The sequence below is a fragment of the Ceratotherium simum genome, chromosome 23, assembly GCF_057802395.1.
Source record: "Ceratotherium simum simum isolate JZ-2026a chromosome 23, ASM5780239v1, whole genome shotgun sequence".
NCBI classification, from domain to species: Eukaryota; Metazoa; Chordata; class Mammalia; order Perissodactyla; family Rhinocerotidae; genus Ceratotherium; species Ceratotherium simum.
In genome coordinates, this window is record NC_141922.1 from 8,912,720 (window position 1) to 8,935,609 (window position 22,890).

At 45.1% G+C, this 22,890-nt stretch overlaps 1 protein-coding gene across 7 annotated transcripts in view; it reads left to right on the forward strand.

Annotated features, from left to right (window-relative positions):
* ZFAT (zinc finger and AT-hook domain containing) overlaps window positions 1-22,890 on the forward strand; it is a 204,346-nt gene that overhangs the window by 73,305 nt on the left and 108,151 nt on the right. For all 7 annotated transcript variants that reach the window (XM_004431048.3, XM_087447423.1, XM_087447421.1 and 4 more), the window contains 4 exons: window positions 3,496-3,684; window positions 5,638-5,788; window positions 12,038-13,488; window positions 14,318-14,550. In XM_004431048.3, coding sequence (XP_004431105.1) covers window positions 3,496-3,684; window positions 5,638-5,788; window positions 12,038-13,488; window positions 14,318-14,550 — 2,024 coding nt within the window. The remainder of the gene's footprint in view (window positions 1-3,495; window positions 3,685-5,637; window positions 5,789-12,037; window positions 13,489-14,317; window positions 14,551-22,890) is intronic.

The window sequence follows — 22,890 nt, forward strand, 5'->3', positions numbered from 1 at the left end:
AGCATGGAAGTGACAGGGTCAGATTTGGATTTTAAAATGTGCACTCTAGGGTCAAGATGGAGAATGGTTTGGAGAGTGTGTTAGTCAAGATACTGTCAGTAGAGGCCTCAGTTAAAAACAAGTTGGAAAAGGACCATGTCCATTCTCTTACGTAACGCATGTGTGGGGATCAGTGGTTCCAGGGTTGGTTCAGTGGCGCAGCGCTGCCGTCACAGTCCCAGGATCCATCTTTCCTTTCATGATCCTCATGGCATTGACCTGGTCTTTTGCTTGATCTCTTGTAGTTGCTGGTGGTTGCCTGAGTTCCAGGCAGTGGGTGTAGCAATGCCCAGCTGAAGAAGAGGGGCATTTCTTTCCTTCTTAGGGAAGAAAACCATTCCCAGAAGCCCCTGGCAGCTTCTTCCCAGACCCTTTAGCCACACTGAGATCCTGTAGCCCCAGCTGCTAGGGTGGTTGGAGCAGCATTCTCAGTGCCTGCAGTGGGGGCGGGCATTTCCCTGGAGGAGGGACGGGCATTGGGAATGGGTGGGGTGGCTGAAGCAAGGACGCTAATAGGAGCTGTTGTAATGGTTAGGGTCAGAGATGAGATTCTCACCCAGTCTTCTCTTCCCCATCTAGGCCAACTCAGGTCTCTTTATTGACTTTTAATCTTCCAAACCTCATTCACTCCCGTCCACCATCATCATGCACCTAATTCTGCAATATTCTTAACATATGATGCCTAAAGTAGAATCTAGATACAGTTGATCCAGTGTGGAGTGTGGGAGAAATGTACCTATGATCTCTTCAGCTACTTATTAATGCAGCCTCACATGGTGTGTGTGCTTTTGGCTTTTTAGTTGATTCACGCTGTTAACCCAAGTTCAGCTTGTGGCAAGCTCTAATTCTCAGGTCTTTTTTTTATGTGAACATATCTTTTCCTGCCATATCTCCCACATATTGAATCGTATCCCGTGGTGAATTCTTTTATAAAGTGAAATGTCATTTTAAAAGGAAAAAAATCCCATAATATGTTGTTTCTGCCTCTTTACAGCATTGAGTATATTCTGCTGTAGTTATTTATGCACATGTATCACCCGGGCCACATAAAGAACTTCTGTGATGCAGGTGATTTGTAGACTTTTGGAAATGTTTTTACTATAGCCACTAAAAAATAAAATACTGTAAAACAAAAACTGCCATCAAGCATGATGCTCGTCAGACATCCAGAATATAAGCACTGGCAGGACTTTGGAGATCTCTTGTTTTCCCCATTCTTTAGCTTTTTAGGAGTCATCGTGTTCTTCAAGGGATGGCCTTGGAGAGTAATGTACAGTTCTGTCTGATTCATGATCTCATCTGATATTTCTTGTCAGTTCAGTGTTTAGTACTGACACCAGTTATATGACTACAGACCTTTTCCAGTCAATTAAAAAAATTCCCTAAGACTGTTTCCACCAGGTCTAAAAATGTTCCAAGCACCTGGTTTATGGGGACAAGCACTAAAGGACTGATTTATAAAACATAGAAAATTAGTGTTTATTTTGATCAGTCTGCTCCATTACCCAAGTTTTCTCCTTGCCCCATCTGGCGAGTGCATTCCTTCAACCAGCATGCCTTCCTAGGAATTTGTTCTTCTCTGTTTTATCTCTTCCCTTTGGGCGTTCGTTGGTACCCTATGTGCGGTCTGGCTGTAGGCAGACTTGAATCCTAGGAAGCACAGGCTTACCGAGTTCCCTCAGGCTGTCTCCCTTTGGTTTCTGTCATTTCTCCAACTTCTGCCTTATTACCGCATGGTTCCGACTTCACCTCCCTGATGACCCCACATTCCAGCACTTTCCAAGCCCCTCTCATCTGCCCGCCTGTGTGCCTGTCCTGCAACCATCCACTCACCCCACACTCATCTCTGATAAAGGGCTTTGTGGAAATGTTCCCGTCTACTTGTCATAACTTCTGAAGAAGAGCTTCTTGGGCAGATCATTTCAGGTTTGTGCTGTGATTCTCAGAAAGAGAAAACTCCTTTCCTTCTGTTTCCTTCTCACTGGGGAATCTGGAATAGCATGCATTCAGGAGATCGCTAGCTTCTTTATGCTTCACATTGATATTGAAGCTTTTCTTACCCCTCAGGCTAATGCCAAGTTTAGCCGTGTGAAGTTAGCTGGTGTTCTGTCCGTGGCTGAGATGGTCATTCTTTAAGAGTGTGTTTGAATGTCTTTTGAACCCATTCTGTTCCTCCTCCCCAGTGGTGGCACAGATTTAAAGCACAAATTTAGTCCAGCCTTTCTTTCCCCTGCTTGATTCTTCGGTGGCTCGCCGTTGCCTTCCAGAGTGGTGGGTGAGAGGTTGCGGGTCAGATGTGTCCTCAGAGATGTTTTGCTTGGCTCCCCCATTCTTTTAAGAAAGTTTAGAGTACAGTCAATGTTGAAAACTCAGAAGATTTCATGTAAAAATCTGGATTTCCAGTCTCCCTTTGAACAGTCAAAAGATTAGGTGACTGTGTCCTGTGACCTGGCAGGACACCCTGGGTGGAGCTGAGGCCTGTGTCCTGTCACCCGAGCCCCACTCAACCAGCTGTACTCACTTGCGCTACTTGACTGGTCTCCATGAGCACTGGAGTTTCCTCCCCTGGCACTCACTGAAGGAGGGTTCCAGACTTCTCATGGGCATTCAAGGCCCTGTAGGACCTAGCTTTTACTCCGTCCACTGGTTTTATTTCTATCTCCCTGCTTCTTCGTGAAGTTGTCGCCACCTAGGACCTGTGGCTAGTGGTTTACTCCTTGTCTTTGCTATCCTTTCTTAGAGTGGAATTTTGCTGTTTTTCATCACACCCACTCCGTTGCCCCCAACCATAGCTTTACAAATGCTTATTTTTTGTATTTAACTGAAGGGTTACCTCTCCAGGAAGTCTCCTCTGATCTCTCAGGTGGGATCTACCATCCCTGCCCATATCATCCCGAACCCCTTCTCATTTCAGTCGGTGCACAGTGGACTGTCGTGGACTGCCTCTGTTTGCATGTCTGCCTCTCCCACCAGACCCCAGGGCTCTCCAGGGCAGGGTCTGGGTCTGTGCCTTATCCGTCTTTATATCCACCATGCCTGCCACACAGACAGTACCTAATAACTGTAAGTTGAATAAGTGAAAGATTTCTTTTTTAGACTCTAAACTTGGAGACCATCTCTTCTCTGCAGTGTTGTTTATTAATGAGTCTGAAATCTGCTAGGTTTCATGAAAACGAGAGGAGGAGCTATGCCTGCTTTATCAACAGTGTATCCCCAGGGCCTCAGTGGTGGTGCAGTGACTATTTATTGAATCAAATGGAAGACTGAAGAACCAAAGATGATGCCTGAAGTGATAGAGTGGCTTGCATAGCGCTGTGGATCACTGTGTATATATATCATTGCTATATATCACATCTATGTATTTCCTTTACTATCTCATAAAAGGGTTATGTTTATTCTTCACCTCCATCACTGATATAAAAGGATATTTTATACATCTCGGTATTTCCTCCTTAGGTAACGAATCTGACCTTGAACTGGAAAAGAAGTATAAGGAGGATGACCGAGAAAAGGCCCCGAAGAGACCGCGGACACAGAGAACAGAGAAGGTCCAGAAGATCTCCTCGGGAAAGGAGACGGGGCAGACTGCCGGAGCGAAGAAGCCCATCATAAGTGTGGTTTTAACTGCACATGAAGCTATTCCAGGTGACCACAACCAGTGGGAAGTGACAGAACGAGAATCTTGTGGCAAGTCTGTACCAAGGGCAGCCTGGCAGCTTGGACCCTGGGACCCTGAGCAGCTCGCTCACTAATGCACTCTCCATTTGATTACCTGTTAATCTGGGGCGATGGCAGATGGGTTACTGCCCGGGGCTGTTGTAGACAACATATGGAGGAAAGGGGCTGAGGGCTGTTCCCAGTGCTGCCGCCATGACCTCTACAACTGCGACCTGTCCTTGTCATTCTAGTAGCCACTCAGGGGAGCAGCACCAAGGAGAGCTCCCCACCCCCTGCCCCTCTCCTGATGTGCCCTTCTGCCTTATGTGCTCTGCGCTGCTGTCCGAAGTGTAAGACAGACCCATTCAGACCAGACTGATGCAGGCTGCCTCTCCAAAATCTGTGCTGCTTATGATGTTCCCTCTGCCTAACTTCTTTTTTGCATTTTTAACGGGGTTCATCAGATATTTTATAATACGGAAAATTTCCATTTCCTTTTCCTTTCATGTAAAATAGCCAGTGGATATATTATACTATCTTTTTTAAAAAAGGTCTCTTCCAGGAAAGAACACTTCAGACAAAAAGCAGTTTATGACAGTAGATTCCAAAGTATAGTGATGGATTTTTTCCTATCCATTGGGGTGATAGCTGTAAATAGAATTAAAAAATCAAGTTTAGGATTTTAAGAATAGCCACAACCTTTTAAGCATCTGTTTTTAGTGCTAATAGTAACTCATCATTTAAAATGAAACACTGAATAAATGCTTCTTTATACTTCAGTGCAGCGTAAGGTGATCAGTAAAGAATAAGCCATATAAAATTATGTGACTAGAAGAACTTTCTGGAAGTCACTTTGTCTGCCCCACCCTACTTCAGAGCAGTATTAGTCTGGGAAATGAAAATCCCAAGTGTGCAGTTCTTGTTCTCAGCTGTCTCTGGAGAAAGTTTCTATAATAATTTCTTAAAAATTGATGGTAGTATTTTGAGATTCCTGTAAATGGGAGTGAAAAGTAAAATTAATTTCCTTTGCTACTCCTGAAAACAATGGGTAGGTTGGTGCATTTTCTTTAATGCACTTGGTACATTAATACATGCGCATGGGTGTGTGCACACACACACAAGTACACACACGCATAAAGTGTCCACTGCTATAAGAGGTCTTTGTCACTTCACATCATAGAATTGCACAAGAAAGGTGACATTTGAATTTTTCCCCTTCAAAGCCTTCACTTAATAGGGTGGAAACAGAGACCCAGAGATGGTGAGTTGATGTCATATTTGGGACTGGAGCTCAGGCAGCTTGAATTCCTGTTCACAGCTGATTCACTACTCCCTACTGTCTTGATGCAGTTTTACATTTTTGTAAAGTTTAACACATGTGGTCCTATATAAAACCTTGCTGGTAAACATATATGTGTACATATCTACCTATATGTTTTTGGTGGTGTTTTTTTTTTGTGTGAGGAAGACTTGCCCTGAGCTAACATCCATGCCAATCCTCCTCCTTTTTGCTGAGGAAGACTGGCCCTGGGCTAACATCCTGCCCATCTTCCTCTACTTTATATGGGATGCCGCTATAGCGTGGCTTGACAAGCGGTGCGTGGGTGTGCCCCCGGGATCCGAACCTGCGAACCCTGGGCTGCCAAAGTGGAGTGCGCACGCTTAACCACTATGCCACTGGGCTGGCCCCGATATATGTTTTTGTTTTTTTAATAAATAGATCAAGTGAATGTGTACCTCAGAAAGACATTTTGATAGATTATTAGAAAACTTGCCCCCCCCCACACACACACAAGTTAAATGTGTGAACCTAGGTAAGACTCTTACCTTGCACAGTATCATACAGTAAAAAATATACTTCCCAGGCTCTGCTCCCTGCGCTGGGGTCAGGGCCCCTTGCGGTGCCTCTTTAATACGCAGTGCGTTGTGCCTCCATCTCAGGTGCTACTAAGATTGTTCCAGTGGAGGCTGGGCCCCCGGAAACAGGAGGCGCAAACCCCGAGACCACCGCGGCTGACTTGGCGCCTCGGAGAGGGTACCAGGAGTACGCCATTCAGCAGACACCGTACGAGCAACCCATGAAGTCAAGCAGGTAACGTGTCTGTTCTGTGTGGCTCCAGCCACAGCTGGCGAGAGGATGAGTGTGTTAGTTTATTAGGACTCTGTTTGCAGACTGATTTGTAAAGGATATTGGTTTCTCGATTTAACCTAAGAATCGGCCCCTCTCTTACAGTCCTAGTATGTTGGCTGAACCCGAGATGCTTCTGTGACATGCGTGGCAGATCAACACACTTTGGGGTTTGAGCACCAGTTGGCTTAATGAAAGTGGAGCGTTTTACTTAAAGCAAACATATGTTTAAGTTGAATAAAAAGAAGTGTAAACAAGGCTTTACTTAGTAGATTTACTGATTTTTAGAGCTGCACATATTTTAAAAAAAATCTGTTTCCTCCCTACTTTCAAAAGTAACACAAGCATCTTGTAGAAAGTTTAAACATCCCATATGATGTAGAGTTAAGTAACCCATAGTTCCTCTTCTAGAGGTAACTACTATTGACAGTTTGGTTCATAGGCCACCATAATGTTTTCATGATATACTAAAAAATAGCACTTTAATTTTGTTATTTTTTTAACGTGAAATTCCAAATGCAATTATCAATTTATCTTTTTAAACTTACCGCACGTTGAAAATCTTTCTTCTTCAGTACATATTTTTTAAAAACTTTGTGTTTGCTATTGTATGGATGCACTATAGTTTATGTAGCCAGTTTTTGCTTGATGGACAATGCTGTGCTCAAGGTTTTGGTGCCTCCATCTTTCCGTACTTCTTCAAGACTTCCTGTGGGATAAATTGCTAGAATTGAAATTGCTGTCTCAAGAATATGAGTGCTTAAAACTTTAATTGTCTTTAAAAACTGTCCTCCAAATACGTTGGGTCGGTTGACCACCCACAGTGAGTGAGGGTATGTGTTCTCCACACCCTCCCCACGGTCTCTGTCTCAGCTTGATCTATACCTGCTGAGGTAGACTAGCAAAATGTTCACCTGGCCTCTGGAAACAATTTACCCAGCTGGAAGGAAAGACAAAGAACATGCCAGTCGCCAGTGGTTTCCCTGTGTTTCTGGAAGAGGGGAAATGAGCTGTTCTTGACAAGAGCGTAAGCTTTAGTGCCAAACAGACCTGGGTTGGCTCCAGACTCTTCTGCTACTTGAGTTCAGCTCAACAGATTGAACACCTTTTATGTCCCAGGCCCTGGGGATATGAGAAAGAATAGGACAGAGACAGCTGCTGACCCGATGAAGCTCTCCTACTGTGACTTGACTCAAGTGATTTTTGCCTCCGAACCTCTGTTACACCGGCCATAAGATAGTCTGATCAAATCTGACTTAGTTTAGTGGTGAGAATGAATGATAAAATATATGGAAAGTGTCTTGTACATGTGCTCTTACTAAATTATAATATAATGTCATGTGGGATGGTTCATTAGTTTGTAGCCTCAGTCCTCTCTTCTTGCAAATGTGAGCAATTGAATTTATTGATGAAGTTGTAAAAATACTCATTCCTTCGGCAAAACTATAATGGAATTAAATTTGAAGAACATTCTGGTCTCAACTTAGGTTGATTTGTAGATCTTAGCTAATTATCTTCACCGTACTTCAAGGTCTGTTGGGGAGGAGTTCAACTAAATACTAATATAGTTACAGGTAAATATACTCTATTTAATCAATAGATCTACACTGCATTTCTATTGTCATGCATTCTATTAATATTTTATAGTATAAATTATGACAGCTATGAAAGACTTTTGCATGAAGATTTTTCTTTGTAAAATATAGCTATAAACTTTTAGGTTATATCAATATATCAATTAGGTTATATAAATTAGGTTCTCACACAAATATGATACAGACTTATATACAAAATTTTGAAAGTACAGAAAATTATAGGAAAAAAATCATTTGTAATCTCAGTATCCTAAGATAACCAGTTACAATTTTTTTTTTTTTTTTGTGAGGAAGATCATCCCTGAGCTAACATCCATGCTAATCTTTCTCTTTTTGCTCAGAAAGACCGGCTCTGAGCTAACATCTATTGATGATCCTCCTCTTTTTTTTCCCCCAAAGCCCCAGTAGATAGTTGTATGTCATAGTTGCACATCCTTCTAGTTGCCGTATGTGGGATGTGGCCTCAGCATGGCTGGAGAAGCGGTGTGTCGGTGTGCGCCCGGGATCCGAACCTGGGCCGTCAGTAGTGGAGCGTGTGCACTTAACCAGTAAGCCACGGGGCCGGCCCCACCAGTTACTATTTTTAATGCATTTCCTTCCAGCCTTTTTTAGCCCACATATTTTATAAAATTGAGTTTATATTTTATAGGCAACTTTGTATCTTGCCTTTAATATTTAATCACATTATACTTACTTTCTTTTGTTGCTCAGATTATTCACAAACTCTGTTTTGTACTGACGTGCTAAAACATCATCAGGATGTCCTGTAATCTGCTCAGCTCTCCACCTTGCAGCCCATGAGATCTTTGTAAAATGCCCTTTTGATTGTATCCGTTAAGGCCTCACATTGCTGTTGGGAGAACTTGGCCTACAGGGCCTTCCGTGGCTGCTGCCTCTCCAGCCTCATCCCCCTCCCATGCTCCCTCTGGTTCTCTGGGCTCCAGCCTCTGCTGCAGCCATCTGAGCCTTATCCTCTTCCCAGATGCTTCCCCTCCCCCTGGCTTGGTTATCGCCTGTTCATCCTTCAGCTATCTGCTCAAATGTCCTATGCTCAGGGCAGCCGGTCCTGCCCCCTAGACAGATCTGTCTGCTCTGCCCTGGGGTCTTAGAGCATAGCGCCTTGTTCCATCACAGCAGGGAGCTGGTGGTCCTTATCTGTTCATTTTATGGTTATTAGGCTGGTTCATCACTTCCTCTAGAAGGTGAGCTCCAAGAGAGCATGAGTTGTGTTTGTTTCTTTCCCTATTATGTCCCCAGTGCCTGGAATACTTTTTGGAATGAATGAATGAGTGAAAAAAATAAATGTGCAAATACACTAGTGCCCTATGTTGGGACCTTCAAGCAGCTTCCTGCTCTTAACTATTGTGAGAAATAGTGCACTGAGCACCTTCATTCGAATTTTGTATTCTTTTTTTCGGATGGATTCCCAGAAGTGGAGTAACTGGAGTGGGAGGTATGACCTTTTAAAGCTCTGATTGCTTTCTAAAATGCGATGGAGGAGAGTGCCTCTCTCCCTGAATAGGGAACATTTGCAGTGAAATAATTTAATAGGAATCATGTGCACGTCACAGCTCTGTGCATTAGTTTACAATCATAGTTAGGCTTGTGCTTGAGAGTCAGATGTAGGCTGCTTTGATTCTTCCACAGATTCATTACCCTTGGTGGGAAACAGGGCTCTGAGGGTTTTACCAGGTATTTGTGTAGTAATACAAGAAAAGTCAGAGCAAAAGATTCTCATAAGACCATTTAGATCTTGCATTAGAGGAGGAAATACCATGATTTGTTTGTTTAATTAATGTTATGAATCCAGAATTTCTTCCTCCGGTGTTCTTTATGTCAATAAAATGTATCACCTCCTGGATATCTTTGTCATTAGAGAAGGATCCAAATTAATTTCTTTAAATTAGCCTTGGGTTTAGCATGCAAGCACACTAGTAACTTTCAAATTTGAATGTTTTGATTACATCATGTGAATTGTATCCCCTGGTGTTTTTGGACTGCAGTCCATTTAAGTGTTTTTAATTTAAAGACAAGGCAACTTGTGTTGATCAAACATAGCCGTATGGGTAGTTCCATAAATATGGATTTTGCAGTTAGAGTGGGTACAGCTTAATGGTATCTGATTAACAGCACTAAATGATTACAATCACTTGCTGCATAACAATGTTTCCGTCAATGGCAGAGCACCTATACGACGGTGGTCCCTTAAGATTAGTACTGTATAGCCTGGGTGTGTTGTAGGCTCTACTATCTAGGTTTGTGTATATACTGTAGGGAGGAAGAAATTTTCCTCTACCCTTCTAAGTTCTTCTAGCTGGTCTAAGAATTAAATTGGCATGAGACACATTAGCAGGAGAAAAAACAAACAAAAGTTTAATAATGAGTATACATGGGAGAAACCCAGGAAAACCGAATAACTTGCCAGAATGGCTGAAGCCCTCACCTTAAATATCATCCTCAGCTAAAGACAAAGGACGATGTTGGGGGTGGGGAAAGTCAGAGACTTAAAAGGGAAGGGAAGTAATTCACAGGTGAAAAGGAGCAAACATTTGGAAAACAAGTGTTTGGCCACACAGAAACAAGACCACAGAGGGGAGGCCAACAAACAGGCTTTTCTAGGTTCCTCCCTGTCTACCGCCTAGTTTGTGTTCTGCTAAGGTGATAGCTCACTTCCTGAGACAAGTTTTTTTACCTGAATTCTTTTAGGTAGTTACGGGGGAGATAAGAAAAACTTTCTGAGTCTTTTGTTTCTTGAAAATAGCCTAAAATAATCCTCATGCTAAAGAGACACATTTTGGGGTGGCAAGTTTTGTTCCCCTTCAGTACACTCTGTGATGTTCACACAATGATGAAATTGCCCAGCGATGCGTTTCTCAGAACATACTCCTGTCATGAAGTGACGCGTGGCTGTATTAGTGTTTCTGAGGACCCTCCTGGGTGACCTGGACAAACTGTCCAGAGGGAGCAGTTATGGAGGAGAGGAAGCGTCATCTGCCTCTTTGGCTCGTTTGCCAGTTCCTGTCCCTGGTGCATGTTGTAGTACTCTGGTGACTGTCATTGGTTGATTTCAGAAACAAGGCGCGACTGTTCCATCAGCAATGGAAGCCCCATACAGGGGGCCTGCTCCATATGTACAGTCACACTGGGGAGGGGGTTGGTGTACATGGTGTTTTCAGCAGTATAGAGGATGAGGGGGAAAGTGCAGGCTCTAGAGGCAGGCAGTCTGCTTGGGTTCAAATCCTGGCTTCACCACTTACTAATTATATGACCTTGGGCAAATACTCAGTTTTGTCACCTGTAAAATGGGTATAATGATAGGGTTGGGATTAAATACTTAGCATAGGGTTTGGCGTATCATAAGCTCTTAATTAGCTATTGTTATTATTATTACCATCTCATTCAGCATACACATTGCCATATTGAGAAAGGATCCATGGGGCAGTATTGCTTTTATTCTCCATGACATGCACAAAATCTAACACAGTGCCTGAAACACATTGGCAAGTATTAATAAATGACAATCATTTATTAATAAATGGTTTAGGAGGTTAGTAAATGACAATTGAACAACAATCCTATTTTCCCCATCTGAGTTCTATACCAGCTGTGATAGAGGGGGAGGAAAATGGAGATTGAAACATCAGCTCTATTACTGATAGAGCTGTGGGAGAAAATGGCGTGGTGCAAGTCACTAGGCTTCCTACGACTGTACTGCAAGACTAGACAGCCTGACTCCCTCCCCCATCTGCAGTCCTTGACTCCTGTTGGCCTGGCTCACGGGTGTCCACCTAGCTAAGTGTCTACCATATCACATGCTGTCCATGGGCAGACACATCCTCACCAGAAAGGGAGAGATGGATCTCAGCTCGTGAAGGCCAGGTTCTGTTCCAGACTCACCAATCAGATATATCACTTCACTGTTCCTGGGAGGAAGTGAGAACATGGAGAAAGGCCAGGGGTCTTTCACTAATGGGTGGCCCTCACGTGGAAACTTGCGGCAAGAGGACAGGGTGTTACCCCCGACAGTTGGTTGAATGAATAGGTAAGTCTAGATTATTGAAGCTATTGAATAAATCCAGGCAGATTTTAACTAGTCTCACGGAGCAGACTGAGTTCATTCCATTAAGAGTGGTCCCGTTAAAATACCCTGGACTGTGTATGGGTGAGCTTTGGGACACGGCTGGTTATTGTGGACATGGTGAATGACACATCCCTCTTCCCTCTTTTGCCTCCTTCTTCCTTGTTCCGCAAGCTCCGCTCAGACATCTTCTCTTCAGCAAGGTTTCCCAGCCGCCTTCATCCAGGTTAGAGGTCTCTTTCTCTTCTTGCCCTGCACATGATCCTATCAACACTTACCACACTGTCACGCAGCCATGTGCTGACCTGTCTTCTCTCCTTCTAGACTGTGAGCAACAGGGACCCAGTCTGCCATCTTTGTATGTGCCTGGTCCGTACTAGGTCCTCCGGTCCTGTTTGTTGATGAATGAATGCTTCCGTCCATCCTCAGTCCCATTTAGTTCACTTCTGAGCCTGTGGTGTTTGGTTCGTGAGAAGGAATTAGGGGTCGTTAGGAAGGGGCAGAGTCTCCAAGTGTAACGGTGCCGTCCTCTGTTTCCAGGCTAGGTCCCACCCAGCTCAAGATCTTCACTTGTGAGTACTGCAACAAGGTCTTCAAGTTTAAGCACTCGCTGCAGGCCCACCTGCGGATCCACACCAACGAGAAGCCGTACAAGTGCTCCCAGTGCAGCTACGCCAGCGCCATCAAGGCCAACCTCAACGTGCACCTGCGCAAGCACACTGGCGAGAAGTTCGCCTGCGACTACTGCTCCTTCACCTGCCTGAGCAAAGGCCACCTCAAGGTGCACATCGAGCGGGTGCACAAGAAGATCAAGCAGCACTGCCGCTTCTGCAAGAAGAAGTACTCCGACGTCAAGAACCTCATCAAGCACATCCGCGACGTGCACGACCCGCAGGACAAGAAGGTCAAGGAGGCCCTGGACGAGCTCTGTCTGATGACGAGGGAGGGCAAGCGGCAGCTGCTCTACGACTGCCATATCTGCGAGCGCAAGTTCAAGAACGAGCTGGACCGCGACCGCCACATGCTGGTGCACGGTGACAAGTGGCCCTTTGCCTGCGAGCTCTGTGGCCACGGGGCCACCAAGTACCAGGCGCTGGAGCTGCACGTCAGGAAGCACCCCTTCGTGTACGTCTGCGCCATATGCCTCAAGAAGTTTGTCAGCTCCATCAGGCTGCGCTCCCACATCAAAGAGGCGCACGGGGCTGCCCAGGAGACCTTGGTCTTCACCAGCTCCATCAACCAGAGCTTCTGTCTCCTGGAGCCCGGGGGGGACATCCAGCAGGAAGCACTGGGGGGCCAGCTGCAGCTGGCGGAGGAGGAGTTTGTGTTCCAGGGGGTGAATGCACCCAAGGAGGCGGCCTGCCCTGGGGATGCTCAGCCTGAGGAGGCGCGGAAGGAACCGGAGGCCCCTGTGGAGGTGCCTGCCCCACCTGTGCACTTAGCCACGCCCCCGGCGGGAAGTGCTGCCCTGCCGCCCTGTGAGCTGGAAGCCACTGTGGTCTCCTCGGACCTTCATCCACACGCGGTAGTTTCGGATGAGTTTTTGTTGAAAAACGATACCTCCTCTGCTGAGGCTCACACTGCCCCTGAGAAGACCTTGGATGCCCAGCACGGGGGCTCTGCCCAGGCTCAGGGTGAAGAAGTCACGCTACTGTTGTCCAAGGCCAAAAGCACTGAAGCAAACCTGGAGACCCAGGGCGCCAGGAGCCCTCCAGGTGAAGGTCAGAAGATGGCTGCCCTCCCATCCGATGGACCAGATCCCAGTCGGTGTCTCAGGTCAAACCCAGCTGAGGCCTCAGACCTCCCTCCAGGAGCCGGTGGGAGGGACATGGCCCTGTGCCAGCCTGCCTCGTGCCCGCCTGCCTCCGAGCACCGGGCTGGCATCACTGCGTTCATGAAGATCCTGGACAGTTTACAGAAGAGGCGAATGAACACTGGCTTGTGTGAGAGGATCCGGAAGGTGTACGGAGACCTGGAGTGTGAATACTGTGGTAAGGAGAGGCAGCGCTGGGCGAGCAGCCGAGGGGAGCTCTCATTCCCAGCAGCCCCATCCACCCCCACCTTGCTTCGGGTCACCTCGTGTTTGATTTGAGCTCATGTCTCTTTGCGAAGAACAGCTTCTAAGTGAGCTATCCTCCTTCATTTGTAGATAGTAATGGGTGGCCTGCCCGTGTTGCAGTTTAGCACGGAAGTCTTTCTGAAGGCAGCCAGGATGACGGGACAGTCAACCGTGTTGGCTTGGTCAGGCGTGCATGCAGAGGTTTATCCCACGGCCTCTGCCAGAACTTTAACCAAGAAGAATCTTTCTTCTGGCACATAAGTTTAAAGTAGAGGCCACGTTCTTGTTGTGCAGAGAGAGGTTATGAAAGTGGCTGTAGCTCTTTGTAGGGAGGCCCTGACTAGAACCCTTCCAGCTCACTGTGAAAGCCTGGCCTCTGAGTTTCCTGGAGAGCTGGCGGTGCAGGAAGTAGGAGATCCAGCTCTGGACCCGGTGTCCGAGGTGTCAGTAGAGTTTACAGACTCTTTGATTTATGCATTTGCATAGTAGTATTTGGCACCGTAATTGGTCCTCAATAAACATTCGTTTCCTCCTCTCCCAGCTCTGACATCATGCAAAAATAGTAGCACTCGTAATAATTGCAACCTCGCACCTTTGAAAAGTAATTTCCAGACAGAGATGTGGTGGAAAGTGTGAAGGGTAACCCGGACAAGCACGCAGAGGGAGATAAATATAGTAGTTAAAAAATAATAATAATTAAAAAAAAATCAAATTCAGTATAAAAGAAACTTCCTTGTTCTCATGTGAAAATATTTTTTTAGGCAAACTTTTTTGGTACCAAGTGCATTTTGATATGCATGTCCGCACCCACACCCGGGAACATCTGTATTATTGCTCCCAGTGTCATTATTCTTCCATCACCAAAAACTGCCTTAAACGCCATGTAATTCAGAAACACAGTAACATCTTGCTGAAGTGTCCCACTGACGGCTGTGACTACTCGACTCCAGATAAATATAAGCTGCAGGCACATCTTAAAGTTCACGCAGAGCTGGTAAGTAGCGAGCCTGAGTGGCGGCCCCGTCTCCCCGTGCTCATTGCTTTCTCACATCTGTGCAGATGGAGGTGTCCCTGTGTCATGTACACCCAGCGCCTGAGCGGCCAGCCCTGCAAACAGCGAGGTCCTGCTCATGAAACAGGCTCCTCACTTGACCAAAGGTTTCCTTCACCCCAGGGTGCCTTTCACAGGGAGAGTCTCAGAGACATTGGAAAAAAGATTAGATTGAACAGATTCGCTTTCTATGCAGATTTTTCAGCATCAGAGAAAGTCGGCAAGAAAAATCTACAGAATAGAAATAAAGCAAGGATTTCTTAAGTGACATTTTCAAGAATTATAAATAACAGGGATAATAATAATAACAATAATAGCTGCCCCTACAAGCTGTTGAGACGTTAAATTAGACAATGCCTGGAGGGTGGTAGGCTCCGTGTTTGGTTCACAGTAAGATCATGGTAAATGTGCACGATGATATTGTCATATTGTGTTATTTTTTGGAAACTGTGAGAGAATGTTCCCTTTATTTTTTAAAAAAGTGATATGTTAATTCCAGGTGCTGTTAATATTCACGATGGTAAAATTTGTTTTGTTTGATTCTTTGGTGGGAGATCATGTAACACAATGAATGAATGTTTATTTTTGCAAATTCTAATCCAACTCAAGAGGCCAACACCTGAGAGTGATTTGCGATGTCTTAAAGTTATAAAGGAGAAACACTTGGCCCCAGGTGTGGTTCTGCTTTAATTACATTCCTTTTTATGCTACAAACAGCACAAAATGAAGCTTCAGAAACTTGATGTGCTGCCACAGTTTTCTGGCATACAAATCACTGATATGGTAGCAGTTTGTCCACCCACGAAGTCGGGTGTGTTAGGTTCAGTGGATAGGGAAGGGCACGTGCTGTGGGGTTAGATACCTGGATTCAAATACTGTCTCCAGCACGCACACAGGTTGTGTGATGTCGGGCAAGTCTCTTGTCCTTTCTGAGGCTTGGTAGCCTTTTGTATAAAATATATATAAACAGTATATATCTATTTTAGATACACACACATACACACATGCATGTATATACATATATACACAGACATACACGTGTATTATACACATGTACACACATGTATTATACACCACACAGACATGCACACACATGTACACACGTACACACCTATAAACATGCATACACGTACACACATACACATGCTTGCATCTATATTTGTGTATGTATATAGATCTCCTAGGGTTATTGGGAGGTTAAAATGGAATGCTCTAGATAAAGAACTTGGCACAGCGCTTGAATAGTTGACTGTGTACCAGGTATTGTATGTCACCTGGTTCCTCTTCGTATGTGTTCTCTTTCTCTCACGCTCTCCAAGTAGGGTGTGAGCGTGTGTTGTTCCTATTTCCTAAAGAATTGTAATTGCTATTGCTTCAGTACACTCTTAGGGCCAGGAAAACTGAGGTGGCAGAAATCACTACTGTGACTTCCCCAGAAACTCATATGAAGTCAAGAGGGAGTGAGGCCAACAAGAGAACAGGGGTCTCAGGGGCAGCCTTGGAGTGTAGCCATTAATAATGACCAGGATCCAGACTGCTGGATTGTAACTCGGGCTCCCCCATTTACCACGCGTTTGCCCTCAAGATGAGTCATGTAACTGCCTCAGTTTACCCATCCTCAGGTGGGGATGAAGTGAGGGAATGTACATAAATGTCTTAGAACAGTGCCTGACATAGAGTAAGCACTATATACCATTGACTATTAGTATTATTATTATTTATTCCACTTATCATTTTGACACTTGTTGCTCTGGATTTAGAGATTTTTGAAACACAGACTAAAGACTGATAAGAACAAGGAAGTTGTAAAAGAACTTTACAATCTGGGACTGCCTGTTTTTTTCCGTACCCATGTTCCTTGCCCATTGAGTGCATCAGGAGGACTCATGGTCCAGCCCAGGTGTTTTCTTGCCAGGGATGCTGATGCTCAGCCTCCTGGCCACATCCCTGTGCCTCATGGTCAACAGGGGAGCGTTGGTGACATGCTCTAAGATCTCCAGCCCCAATTTCATATGCTTTCATTTTTCTTGATAAACTGGCATTTAAAGAAGCTTCTCTTTTCTACTTTCTATGGTTATGACTCTTCCTTCAAAGAGGCTTATCTCTTCAATATCGACACTTGGGAAGGCATCCAAGGAAGTATGTGTTGGGGGAAAGGGAGATAACAGTTGCTGTTTACATCCTGTGGTCCAGGTTCTCATGTGACCTTACTTAATTCTCATGACCTTCCAGGAGGTGGGGATGATTTCCTTCACTGGGCAGATTAGGAGCCTTCTGTCGCAGAGTCATTCGGTAACTTGCCCACAGTCACTCTCTGCATGCATCATTCTCTACGTGCCAGGCATTGGGATTTCAAATATGAGTAAGACCTAGTCCTGCCTTCAGGGTGCTGTTTGTTTTGTGGGGGGATGAACAAGTGGACAGTAATGGCAATATGGCAATGAGGGAGGGTAAGTGAGGCCAACACAAGGTGCCCTCCCCCTCCCAAACCGCCCCAGAGAGGGCCAGGTCAAGGTAAAGGAGGGCTGCCTGGAGGAGGCGTTCTGAGGTTCATGAGTAGGATTTGGCCAAGAGAAGAGGCAGACAGGAAATTCCCAGCAGAGTAGGCAGTGCAAACCAAGGGTAAACCTTTCATGTTACACCAAGGTATTGAGTGACTAAACATCTTCAACAAAGCAGGTGGACTGTGTTGCCAGTGTAGTAAGATGGCATCATTTAGGTTCCAGTATTTTGAGTTTAGACAACATTTGTCTTTTGAGCCTATAAATTATCTCTAATGAAGCCACAGGTACCAAGGAAATGTTGACTCGGTAGGAAGATCTTCCAGTAGCTGTCATTGCTTACTTTCCCCTCCCCGAGCCCTAGGCAACCAGTAATCTACTTTCTATTTCTGTGGATTTGCCTGTTCTGCACATTTCATATAAAAGGAATTCTGAAATATATATATAAGAGTGGAGTGACTACTATGCCCTGCTTTCTCAGGGTGGTGAGGCTCCAACAAGATAGCGTGAATGAGCTTTGTGATGTAAAGGTGCCCTGTGGACGTGCTTGTTGAGCTGAGGACTCTGGTCAGGGAAGGGTCTAGCTAGGTTGGGAGAGTGGTGCTGTGCTGACTTGGGGCGACTCCTTGAATCAGCGTGGGGCCTGGTTTCCTTGCCCGTGACCCAGGGATATGGGGCCAGGTGTGTTGAAAGGCTGGTTGGCTCTCACATCACCTGGTTTTGACACAGATTCCCATGCAGTGCAAAACTAAGGACATTTAAAGTAGAAACTCCAACTGCCACCCAAATGGACCTAAATCCACGTCCATTCCAGTTGGGTTAGGACTCCAGGATAATTTGGCTAAGTTCCTGTTTCTGTGACTCTTAACAACCATTTCATAGCTAAGGATATACCTAATGATTGGAAAGCATGCGAACATTTAATATAGTTTTTCCCCACCCCCTTCTCCCTCCCATTAGTAACTAGATGCATTGGAATCAAGGAAATTTGGGGACCTAGTCAAGGGAGTTAGTCAATGATGTTTTTGGAGCAAACCCACTTTTTACAGCACTGTGCAAATTTGTGAAGGGGAGACTTGAGAACACAATTTTTGTACAATGACAGGGGGCTTTGGGCTCTGACATGCTCGAGTTCAGACCCCATCTCCAGCTCTGTCACCTTGGGCAAATTTCTTAGCCTCTTTGACCCTCAGTTTTCTCATCTGTAAAGTGGAGATAAGATACTTTCTCCTACCTCTCAGGGTTGTGAGGATTGAATTGGAAAATACATATATGACACCCAGGTCAGTGTTTTTTCAGTCCCCAGGTGATGATCCATTAGAGGGTTGTGGAATCAGTTTAGTGGATCACAACTTTTTATATCTTAGAAATGAAATGGAATAGAATAAAATAAAATAGAAATTATCAGCATTGTTCACCCATACCAGAGGTAAGTACTGTTTTTTGAGACCTTTGTCTCCATAGTTCAGTATGTTTATATGTCACTGTGTGTGCATGTATGTGCTGGGTGGTGAGGTCAAGTTGGTGACGTCCTATGAGTCCCATTAAATAAGTTTGTCAGTCACTGACCCGGATGGTGTAATTCATGGCGTCCTGAATCAGAATCACGTGGGGGGTAATTGCCACGAATGAGACTCCTGGGCTCATCCATCTTAATTTGAGGGGGGACCCGGGAATCTGTGATTTAAAGAAGTTCCTCCCCACACAGGCGTTTGAGATAGCCAGAAGTGGAGCATAAGGTGGATGTTCACAATACGGCCGTCCGCTCCCTTTGTCTCCGGCTTGTGTTCCTTCTCAGAAGACCTCACGGGTCACCGAACCTGCGGGTGTTCCTTGTCGCAGTTACCAGCCCGAGCAGGGGAGTGGAGCACATTTTGGCGTTGCATTCTGACTGTACCACGCGTAAGCAGTGAGGCTTCACTACCGAACCCGTCTGACCCCTCGTCTGTAAATGAGGATAAGAGCCCCTGCCTCCAGGGGGAATTTAGTGGGATGACGTTTGTAAGGGACACAGCACAAGTCCAGGCACATAGGGAGGTGCCGGCCCACGGTAACTCATCCTTCTTCTTCTTAGTAGTAGCAGGACGAAGAAGAACAGTAACAGTGGTGGGGCATCCACCCAGGGTGTGGTGGTCTCTCGCAGATGTCTAAAATTAGTGCTTGGCCTCTGCCTTTGTGAAGTGCTTAGTCTCTTTTTGGCTATAAAGTTACACATATTTAAAAAGTCTTACATGTGCTTGCTGGAAATAAGCTAAGATCATATATTGCCAACAAAGTACGGAGAAAATAGAGGCAGCCACCTCCAATATCTTTCTGGAAATAAAGAGATCTGTCTTTTTAAGTAGAAGAAAATGTTATTGAACTAAAGTGATAGGACATGAGGCTTTTCCTTTCCAGGAGCTACAAGAGTGTCGTCTTTTCTTCCATGGTCACAGACCAGTTTGTTTCTCTGTTGCCCTGTTTGGGTGTATATCCACAGTGCCGGGGACCTCGGGCCACAGAGCGTCCTGTGTGTGAAACAGCATCATGTTAGCAGGACCGAGGTTCTGAATGGAGGGGGCACAGCCTGGCAAAACAGAACTGCTTTCAGTGGAGAGGGGAATCCTTGAGTTGAAATCCCAAATGGAGCACATTTCCAGCTCTTTTCTAACTTGTTCAAATCTGTCACAATCACAGCATCACCTTTCCTGTCTTCGCCATGCTTTCTGCCTCTCTCATGATGATTATTGGGCTCTGTGTGTTGGCATGTCTCTTTCTTGCCTAACTTGTAAGCCCCTGGAGGGCAGGGCCATGTCTCAGACCTTTGTCCTCAGTGCAGTGACGAGTGTGTAACAGGGGCCCTGGGAGGTCTGAGGAATGAATGAGCCCACAGAGGACTGCAGATACCATAACCATCGCCTTTTATTCCTGAGAAATTGTTCAGAGTGGAATCTCTCACCTTATTCTTTTAACTTGATATCAGATATTTTATAGGTGCACTTACTTGTGCAACAGTTAGTACACCTGGTGGCACAGAGGTGTAGACCAAGGCGACGTTTGCCCAGAGCAGAGAGCCGGGCTCCGAGCGTCAGCCCTGGGGCTGCTCCTGCGCCCCACGCCAGGGCTGTGACCTCCTGCTGATGCCTCTCTTCTTTCAAGGAGTCCTGTGTTGCTTTGAAGGTCATTTCCCTCAGAGCAAACACACCTGAGGGCTGAGCTGTGCTCCTTTACTGTCATTATGGCGTGGGTCTCACTCCCCGCCTCTGCTGGGAACTCTTTTAACCACCACTCGTTTTAAGTTTGCTGTCAGTTTGTGTTTTCATCTCTGCTACGGAACTGAGGTTTTGAAAAAGAGGTAAATTAGTCCTCAGAGTGCACCCTTCTCCCCGCATCCTTTCCCACCGCCTGTGTCCTTCTGACAATCTTCAAAGGCATCAAGAAATGAGGGGCCCTCATAAGCTCTAAGATAAATTGCTTTCAGACTATCAGAGATTAAAAGAAAAAAAATCAAATAGCAAGGGCTCAGGGGAGATCACTGTAAACTCCTTCAAAGCCCTTCTGAACACTTCCGTCAATTCTGATGGCGAGGGCACTGGGGGCAGCGAGAGGTGGCAAGAGGCCTCTTTTGGGATGTGCGCTGCACCCAAGGTGTCTTTCAAAATCGCTTTGTGAGCACGAGTTCCCGTGTGCGGACTCGGGGTGTGATGGGGTGACCTGGAAGGGTCGAGGGCAGAGGAGGACAGTGACAGGAATATGCTGGGAATCCTTGAGCCCATGATATAGCCTGGGTGGAAGTTTGTGACGTTGGCTGGGCAGAAAGCTCAGGACAGGTTCACAAGAGTTGACCCCCTTGGACATCTGAGCTTGGCAGGCATTGCTTGGAACCCAGGTGTTTGGTGGGAAATACATCCAGACTGCCTGGTTGTTCAGAGGGACTTCTGTTTTGTTTTGTTTTTGATTTAAAGTATAAAGTACCCTTTTCCTAAGTGTGCTCTGGGAAACACCAGCCTCAGGAGACCTCCTGCAACAGCAACAACAACTAATCCACAAAGGAGTCTGGAGGAATGCTCACTCAGATCCCCCTCTTGGAGATACCCCGAGTGCATTAGCCCGTGAGAAGTTCTGTTGTCTGAGGCTGAGTTGCCTTAATAACAACACTAAAACCACGGCAGCCAAGTCTTTCAGCTTTATTGACTGCTCACTATGGGCCAGGCTCTGTTCTAAGCACTTACGTGTTTGTTTTCTTTTAGTAAATTTTATTTTTTAGAGCAGTTTTAGGTTCACTGCAAAATTGAGCAGAAAGTACAGAGATTTCCCCATATATCCCCTGTCCCCACACATGCACAACCTCCCCCACTGTTGACATCCCACACCACAGCGGTGCCTTTGTTACAATCAGTGAACCTTCACTGACACAGTAGTAACACCCAGAGTCTCTAGGTTACATTCAGGCTCACTCTTGGCATACCTTCTATGGGTTTGGACAAGTGTATAATGACATGTATCCATCATTATAGTATCATACAGAGTAGTTTCAGTGCCCTAAAAATCCTCGTTGCTCTACCTGTTCATCCCTCTCTCCCCCCAAACCTTGGCCATCACGGATCCTTTTACTGTCTCCATTGTTTTGCCTTTTCCAGAATGTCACATAATTAGAATCATATAGTATGCAGCCGTTTCAAATTGGCTTCATTCACTTAGTAATATGCATTTAAGTTTTTTCCACATCTTTTCATGGCTTGATAACTCATTTCTTTTTAGCACTGAGTAATATTCCACTGTTTGGATTTACCACAATTTATCCATTCACCTACTGAAGGACATCTTGGTTGCTTCCAAGTTTTGGCAATTATGAATAAAGCTGCTATAAACATCTGTGTGCAGGTTTTTGTGTGGATGTAAGTTTTCAGTTCATTTGGGTAAATGCCCAGGAGTATGATTGCTGGATAGTATGGTGAGAATATGTTTAGTTTTGTGAGAAACTGCCAAACTGTCTTCCACACTGGCTCTACTGTTTTGCATCCCTACCAGCAATGAATGAGAGTTCCTGTTGCACCACGTCCTCTCAAGCATTTGCTGTTGCCAGTGTTCTGGATTTGGACCACTCTAATAGGTGTGTAGTGTATCTCATTGTTGTTTAATTTGCATTTCCCTGATGACATATGATGTGGAGCATCTTTTCATATACTTACCATCCATGTATCCTCTTTGGTGAGGTGTCTGTTCAGGTCTTTGGCCTATTTTTTAATCGAGTTGTTTTCTTATTGTTGAGTTTTAAGAGTTCTTTGTATATTTTGGAAAACAGTCCTTTATCAGGTATATCTTTTGCAAATATTTTGTCTCAGTTTGTGGCTTGTTTTTTCATTCTCGATAGTGGCTTTCACAGTGCAGAAAATTTTAATTTTGATGAAGTCCAGCTTATCGATTCTTTCTTTCATGGATAATGCCTTTGGTGTTGTATCTAAAAAGCCATTACCATACTTAACGTCCTCTAGGTTTTCTCCTATGTGTTCTGGGAGTTTTATAGTTTTGCATTTTACATTTAGGTCTGTGATCTGTTATGAGTTAATATTTCTGGAGAGTGTGAGGTCTGTGTCTAGATTCATTTTTTTGCATGTGGTTGTCCACTTGTTGCAGCATCATTTGTTGAGAAAACTGTCTTTGCTTCATTGTATGGCATTTCTTCCTGTGTCAAAGATCAGTTGACTATATTTAAGTGGGTCTTTTTCTGGACTCTGTTCTGTTCCATTGATCTATTTGTCTATTCGATCACCAGTAGCACACTGTCTTTATCACTGTAGCT